This window comes from Hippocampus bargibanti, linkage group LG15, assembly GCF_051943395.1.
Source record: "Hippocampus bargibanti isolate YZ-2025 linkage group LG15, ASM5194339v1, whole genome shotgun sequence".
Lineage (NCBI taxonomy): Eukaryota > Metazoa > Chordata > Actinopteri > Syngnathiformes > Syngnathidae > Hippocampus > Hippocampus bargibanti.
In genome coordinates, this window is record NC_142748.1 from 8,564,283 (window position 1) to 8,571,996 (window position 7,714).

The 7,714-nt window shown below is 44.6% G+C and overlaps 1 protein-coding gene across 3 annotated transcripts; it reads left to right on the top strand.

Moving 5' to 3' along the window:
- Window positions 1-200: 200 nt before the first annotated feature.
- On the top strand, window positions 201-6,792 carry LOC148887586 (prolyl 4-hydroxylase subunit alpha-1-like). 3 transcript variants are annotated; one of them, XM_089014654.1, is made up of 15 exons: window positions 201-278; window positions 1,407-1,481; window positions 2,088-2,184; window positions 2,265-2,416; window positions 2,487-2,624; window positions 2,745-2,990; window positions 3,544-3,704; window positions 3,780-3,956; window positions 4,043-4,113; window positions 4,199-4,298; window positions 4,418-4,471; window positions 5,117-5,182; window positions 5,254-5,322; window positions 5,486-5,582; window positions 5,746-6,792. In XM_089014654.1, the coding sequence occupies exons 2-15, from the start codon at window positions 1,409-1,411 to the stop codon at window positions 5,856-5,858; spliced, it is 1,614 nt and encodes a 537-aa protein (XP_088870780.1). In that variant the 5' UTR covers window positions 201-278; window positions 1,407-1,408; the 3' UTR covers window positions 5,859-6,792. The 3 variants fall into 3 exon arrangements, 2 of the variants coding, with proteins under 2 accessions (XP_088870780.1, XP_088870779.1); XM_089014653.1 differs by lacking the exon at window positions 201-278 and having other exon boundaries at window positions 1,310-1,481; XR_016117272.1 differs by lacking the exons at window positions 201-278; window positions 5,746-6,792 and having other exon boundaries at window positions 1,310-1,481; window positions 4,199-4,336; window positions 5,486-5,554.
- The last annotated feature ends 922 nt before the right edge of the window (window positions 6,793-7,714 follow it).

Consider the following 7,714-nt stretch of genomic DNA (forward strand, 5'->3'; position numbering starts at 1 on the left):
AGTATAGGTGTGGTGTTCCTTTAGGTCCTGAGCGACATTACTGCGGTTGCATCAGATGCGAATCCAAAAGTTCAACCTTTTCATTTAGCCGATGCGAGCGTAAATTCCTAAATGTTCTTCACGTCTTGATGTGAATGTTCAACAGGTAACTCCAGACAAACTGGTCCTTCCAACCTTCTCCCGGACAAAAAGACAACCCAGCGCAAAATGTTAAGTCGCAGAGTACAACAAAGGAGGGGAGATTTGGAAAAGGAACTTGGAGTTGGCGATAAAAGAAGGTACGCGATGAATAACCGCATCCGTGCACTTTGTGCACACTTTCAAATGGTACCGCCTAGCACTTATTTTGAAAGATGCTTTAAAAGGCTCAACAGACCAAATAAATCGAGAGAATTCATAACCGTAGACAGCGAAGATTGAGGAAACTTGTTCATTTTTTTACATTTTGTGACCTGGTTTCAACATTAACTCATTCACTGCCAGATAATGTGCAAAAAATGTGTCAACGCCAGTGCCAGGGTTTTTGTCATTGTCACTCAAAATCTCGGACCCACAGAATATTGAGTTTAAGGACGACATAAACATTCAATACAGCGTTAGAAACCTTAGACTCTCTTATCAGAATAAAAAGAGTTAATTCCTAAATGATAGGACCTGTACTTATATGAGCTTGAAATAAGGGCGGCTGTCCATAATAAAGTACATATTGATTTTTGTAGCACTTTAACAACAGCTGAAGCTGGAAGCTGGTTAGCTTGCTATCTATTAGCTGTCTATTAGCTCGCTCGCTGGCTATCTATTAGCTATATTATTATGATTATTATTAATATTAGCTATCTAGCTAGCTGGCTGGCTATCTGTTAGCTATCTATCGATCTCGCTGGCTGGTTAGCTGGGTATCTATTAGCTATCTATTGGGTAGCTAGCTAGCTTTCTATCTTTCTATCTATCACTCATTTTATTTAGGAATCTTCCTGTTGGCAACGTCGGTAGGATGATTTGAGGCGGCTCGTCACTTGTCCCACCGCAATCTTTTCAATGGCGGAGAAAGCGGGTCAAGTGGAATTCTTTTGGGAGACGGAAAAAAAAAAAAACACAAAAGAAAAGGGCGTAGATACTTTTATTCGCGCCCCGTGACATTTGCGGGTTTACTCCCCAACAGCTCTGCGACGTTCAGGGAAGCAGACGGCAGCCATTAAATAATAAAATAAAAAATGAAAAATTGGTCACACCCTCTAATTAATGGGGATGTGGCTTCATGTATTCAATATAAAGCAATCACCGTCAAACTCCGGCTGCTTCAGCCGTCTCAACTTTATTTATTTTTCATTTTAAACAGTCCGAAAGTGGGTGGTGGAAAGTGATATAATTATTAATAATCATGTTGTCATTGACGATCCGTTCAGACATGGCGGTCGGTTACGTGTTGTTGATCCTCATCGGTTACTTGTCGGCCGCCGAGGAATTCTACACTTCCGTAGGTGAGTTAGCGCCGTAATTAGCAATAATTTGCATATAATTATAATAATGCAAATTTCACTATTAAAGGCTTTCTGATTCTGATATTGTTATGATGACGAATGTACCGTTCGCCCTTTACTGAACCGTTTATGTAACATACCGGTGTGCATATTTGTGATCCCACGTGTCATTTTAAATCAGGGCTAGCGTGTTAATTAGCCTAATATGCTAACACCATCACTGGTGGACATGATATATGCTGCGTGTTGATACTTTATGATCCTGTCTTTGTTTTGGATTGGATGTACCTTTATTCGTCTCGCAGTGGAGAAATTCTGCATTTCACAGCAGCAAAGTTATGAATGGAAGAGGAAAGGAAAGAAAGAAGTAGAAAACAAAATACAGGAGGTGCTGGAAAGGCAGCCAGTCTCGCGGCGCCATCTTGAAGTAAAAAAAAAAAAAACACGAAATAGCAAATAACATGACAACGCAAAGACACACAGTCATTCATTCTTCAGCACTTGCTGTACCCTCTTTGTAAAGCGTCTTTTTATGTTTTGCTGTATCTTAATGCAATTTTAAAACTCTTCAAAGGGAGGCAAATAATGATTGTCTTGTGGCATCAGGTCACATGACGCAGCTGGTGTACACGGAGAAGGCGCTTTTGGGCTCGCTGGAGGATTACATCCAAGCGGAGGAGAACAAACTGGAGATGGTCAAAAGGTTCCAAGACCACCGATAAGACGTTTGCATCTGGTGGTGGTCACGCTGACCAGATAATTTTGTGTGTGTGGCGTACTCAGGTGGTCTGAGAAGCTAGCCAACATGTCGGCGGTTGCCATCCAGGACCCCGAAGCCTTTCTGGGCCACCCGGTGAACGCCTTTAAACTTCTAAAGAGGATGAACCGAGAATGGCGCGCCTTGGAGATGCTAGTGCGAAGCAACGTATCCGACGGTGAAAACACAAAAATCCCCAACGCTCGCTCCGAAAAGTCGATTTGGACGTAGCGGCTCTTGGGTTTCAGGCTTCGTGTCCAACCTGACTTCCAGGAGCGAGGACCTCCCCAATGAGGATGACCAGATGGGCGGGGCGGAAGCCCTCCTGAGGCTGCAGGACACATATCAGCTGGACACTGACACCTTGGCGAAAGGGAAGCTACCAGGTGAGCGGGTCCGCCATGTTGGATAGCTCCGTTGATTAGTCCTACAACACCTTGAAGATGAGTCCAAATAAGAAAGCTGAGACAGACTCCAGAAGTCCCTCAATCCAATCCTCAAATCAGGAACCTCTCAGCTCCTGAGCAACCTGACGGTGGACGACTGCTTTGACCTGGGCATGGTGGCGTACCAGGAGGAGGACTTTTACTATACGGAGGTGTGGATGGCTCAGGCTCTCCTGCAAATGCAGCAGGGTGAGACGCAGGCAAACGTGGACGCCATCACCCTCCTGGATTTCCACAGCTACGCCCTCTACAGGCAAGGCGATCTGCAAGGCGCTTTGGTGTCCACCAAGGAGCTTCTGGCGATCGGTGAGTTAGCTTATGTTGTTGTCAGAGATTTAACTAACAGGAAGTAGACATTTTAATGAGTGGTCTTTCCATGAACTGGTCGATTTGTAACCTGGCTAATGATATCTTCTTGTGCAGGAGTATACCAAATACAGGTAACATCCGACTTACGACCGAGTTCCGTTCCGACCAAATGGTCGTAAGTCAAGATGGTCGTAAGTCAAAATCCATTCAAAATGTTGAATAGAGACTCAGAGGCTAAATGACTCGCAAACTCTGGTGCCATCACATGGTCGATTGCTGTGCGAGTGTGAGATGCTGGCTGGCCAAAATTGTCGTACACGTTGCCGGCCTGCTAGCGCCATGCGGTGCCAAGCGGAGAATTAAAATCTTTAAAATAGGGTCTGGAGGTCGTGGTCGTAAATACGGGTGGTTGTAAGTCGAGCTGGCAGTAAGTCGGATGTTACCTGTATTCCCTTTTTCCCTGCGTTAGATCTCTTACGAGAAGAGGACAGTTTAACAGGCTGGTTCTGTTCATTCTTTTGGTTTTTTTTGGGGGGTGTTGTTCATTTAGATCCCGATCACCAGCGAGGCAAAAGCAATCTGGCCTACTTTGAGTACGAACTGGCCAAACCGGACCGGGTCGAACTTGTTCCGGTGATACCCAGCAAGTATCTAACCTCCTACAACGCGACGTTATACAAGCAGCTTTGTCGCGGCGTCAGCGTCGCATTGGTGAGAACGATGTCATCAAGTCATCACGCCGAAAAGTTTTTACCCTTCCGGGCTTATCGTCGTCTTCACTGACAGACGCCGCGGAGACGGAGCCGCCTCTTTTGCCGTTACCATAACAACCGAGGCCATCCCAACCTCTTGATTGCTCCTTTCAAAGAGGAAGACCTCTGCGACGTTCCCCACGTCGTCCGATATTACGACGTGGCTTCCAACAAGGACGCGGAAATCATCAAAAAGTTGGCCAAACCCAAAGTCAGTCCGTGAGACGGTGCTGCATGTTCATGCTAACATGCTAACTCGCTGTTTCCTCTCTCGCTGTGTCCCATCGGCGGCGCTAGCTTACCCGGTCCAAAGTAAGAAACAACACGGATCACACAAATTTTGCATCCCGAGTCAGAATCTCCCAAAAGTAAGAACGACGGAACCGTGCAAATGTTCTACTTTTACTTTCCGTTTCCTTTCCTTGAGTGATACCACAAACGTTTCTTCCTTAGCTGCTGGCTGGAGAACAACCAGTACAAGGTGGTGAAGAAACTGATCAACCGAGTGGGCTACATCACCGGACTGGAAATGTCCACAGCAGAGTGGATGCAGGTCGAGTTCCTACACAGATCTTCTCACCTTAACTCAACGTAAAAAAAAAAAAATAAATAAATATAATAATAAACATAAAACACACTCAACTGTGAGTATTCACTTTTATGTTTGTGCAGGTTGCTAACTATGGCGTGGGAGGACTGTATGAACCACATATCGACTTTCAAGGGGTAAATATAACTCATAATACACGTTCATAAAATATTTAAGGTTGTTGGATAGTTCCAGTGGCGGGCCGTGCATGTTTCTTCTAGGCCTTCTGTAGTGCTACTTGTGAATCAATCATCTGCAAGTGTGGTGTGATATTACTAGACGTCCACTAGAGGGTGTCTTTAATAATAATACATTTCATTTATAAGCGCCTTTCAAAACTCTCGAGGACACTTGAGTTTAAGTTTAAGTTAGCATATTGCTACCACACCACAACCATGATTGACTGGTGACTAGCCAATCATTGTTTGCGAAAACCGACGTTTCCAGCAGGCCTTGGGTTGCCAACTTGAACTCTGATTGGTTAAAATAAGAAAGTCATCGACAGCGCATTTAATGATGCTCCAGGGCCTGCAGAATTGATTGTGAAGGCGTCCAGGTAGATTTCTGACCTTGGTAACAAAAAGGAAGCTCAAAGACAAACTAAAATTATTGAATGAGAATTCATGGCCGACCTATAATTCACATTAGTCTGTAATTCAGATATTTTTAGGCCTGCAGAGAAGGCCTTGCATGCCCTGACGGCCCGCCACTGGCCAGTTCCCCATCAATGAATGGATAAACATTTCTATGCATCGTCTGAACGCCGTGTCGTGTTTCCACAGAAAGAAGTCGTGAACCCTTACGAATATTTGGGAACAGGAAACCGAATCGCCACCTGGCTTCTTTATGTCAGTAAAGCACATTTGACTTGTCATCGACCACGAGTTCCAATTTTGAACGCCTTTCACTTTGCTTGCAGTTAAGCCACGTGGAGGCAGGGGGCGCCACCGTCTTCCCCAGAGCGGGCGCCGTGGCCTGGCCTATCAAGGTTTGCTCTTTCTAATGTTTACAAACAGGATGCAAAATGTAACCAGAGACTGTTAATAGCCACTTGATAGCTTTTACGTTAAAGGCAGCCATTTGCGTTGCCAATCGTAGTTCATTCGTGTACCGCAGCCGCTTGACTTTTCTATTTTTTTGCATCATCGCAGGGCTCGGCTGTCTTCTGGTACAATCTTCACCCCGACGGAGAGGGAGACCACCTAACCCAACACGCTGCATGTCCCGTCCTGGTGGGGAGCAAATGGGGTAAGTTTAAACGCACAGTTAGCATATTGCTACCACACCACAAAAAAAAAATCAGTAACATGACAAATGGTATCTTTTATGGCCCAATTTAACTTGATCAGGTTCCGGTTTTAAATGCAATAAGTGATAAAAAAAAATTGGTCCCCTTGTCTATTTTGCTCAGTGGGCAACACATGGCTGCACGAGAGAGGTCAAGAGTTCAAGAGGCGCTGCGATCTGCAAAGTTCGGCTCAGCAGGGGTTAATTTCAGGCTCGGAGTTTGGGTATGACTTGTAGCGGCGTCGCCGTTACGACCCTCGTCTGCTATGTTGTGAAAAAAAGTGCACTACCTGTTCAACTTGAGCGCTAAAATGTGTTTGCTACGATGATAGTAATAATAATGATAAGATTAATAAGAAAATCAATATGGCGGTTCGCGATAGACTCTCCGCGGGCGCCATTTTGGCATTTAGGCCATGATGGCATGCTAACTTCCATTTTCTCGGCTGACGTCATCCCAATGGCAGTATGAAACATTTCCAAATCTACTGCTGGAATGATAATCTTACCTTTTAAATTGCTTCAGTTATTCAAGTGTTGGTTGAAGTGATCAAAGCATCTGATTGAACTTGCGATTTCGCCATTCAAGCTAGGTCGTCCGTGCGCGGACTTGCGCAAGCTGCGCAGCTTTTTTTGTGATTCTTCGACTCGAAATCGGAGCATGGACTCAATCGTGACTTGAACGGAGTGCTGCTGTACGGAAATGGAATAGAAAAGTTATCAGGTTCCGTATTTGAGTTTGGCCCACGTGGCCAGGCAAGATGGCCGCCGGTGGCTTCACTTCTCGCTGACTGTCGGACATGTTTTTTATTGGTTTGTTTTCAGGGATGAAGTTGTACAATGCGTTTTTGTCTTTGTTTATAGTAGCATCTAATGGGTAATAATGTTTTTTTAATGCAACTAGCGTAGCAAATGTCACTTGTAAAAAATGAAATCATTTTTATGTCCGGTATGCTTGAAACAAACCAAAACCGCAAACATGTTACACAACACGCAAAATGCATCATGCGTTTGCCCTGCATGTTACGTTTACTTCAAAATGGATCTCGTCACGTTTTTCGTTGTTGTCATCGCCGACATTTGTGTAATCTGTTTCCGAAAAAAAACGTTTAATGCAAACGATTTATTCCGTGATTCAATTGCATGAATAAAGTTATTTTATTTGTTTGCATGCTTCTGTGTATTATTACTAAAATGGCTTTGCTGTGATGCCAGAGGCCATGGCCAGCGCTTTATAGGCACCAAAGGATGAAAAAACCAAAATCCGAACTAATTCGGGAACGGCCTTTTACGTCATATTTTCAATTCCAGGATTCCATCCATTGACGAAAACAGATTGTCTCACATATACTGTCCCACGTAAATCCGCATCAATTCCAAGCCGCGACATTTTCACATCTGTTCTGCGCTGACGCTGTGAAAATGCTGCCCATTACAGTCGCCAAAAAAAGCACAATCGCCCCATAGCTGTCCAACGATGACGGTCAAATGGCACTGACATTTTCTCCTGATCAAAAACGGTGCTGGCATATCTGCTACTCGGGAGCCATCTTGGATTTTCAATAATCTTCTATCTATCATACTTTTTGGTTGAACTTAATTGAATATCAGTTCCTTTCCGTCCTGCTTTTTACTAACCTGACTACGCAGAACCGCATGAAATATTGATCCAGAATATATTAGAATGCCAAACAAGACTTCTTCACCTTCTTTTGTTTTTGTTATTGTTGGATTCCTGCACACATTCGACCTTGCATAAGTAAGATGAGTTCACTCCATCTATCAGCCAGATTTGCACAAAAAAACTCCGGCAATGTGGCGTGGAAAGGGCCAATTAGGTTTCGAGGTCGCAGGGGAAGTAGTCGATGGCCATGGAGGACCCTGGTCTTCCTCTTCAGGCGTCATCTCGCTACAGGTGAGTAGCCGAATGAACCACGTTATGCCCGATTCGTCATTCTGACTTCCTGTCCAACAGGTTGTTGACATGGAGGTCCAGTGGAAGTTCAACTAGGCCTGCACTTGACGCCGAACTAGCGTCAGAAGTCGTCGCCTCAAAGCGCAAGGTGACTACGTGTTAGCTTTACGATGCGAAC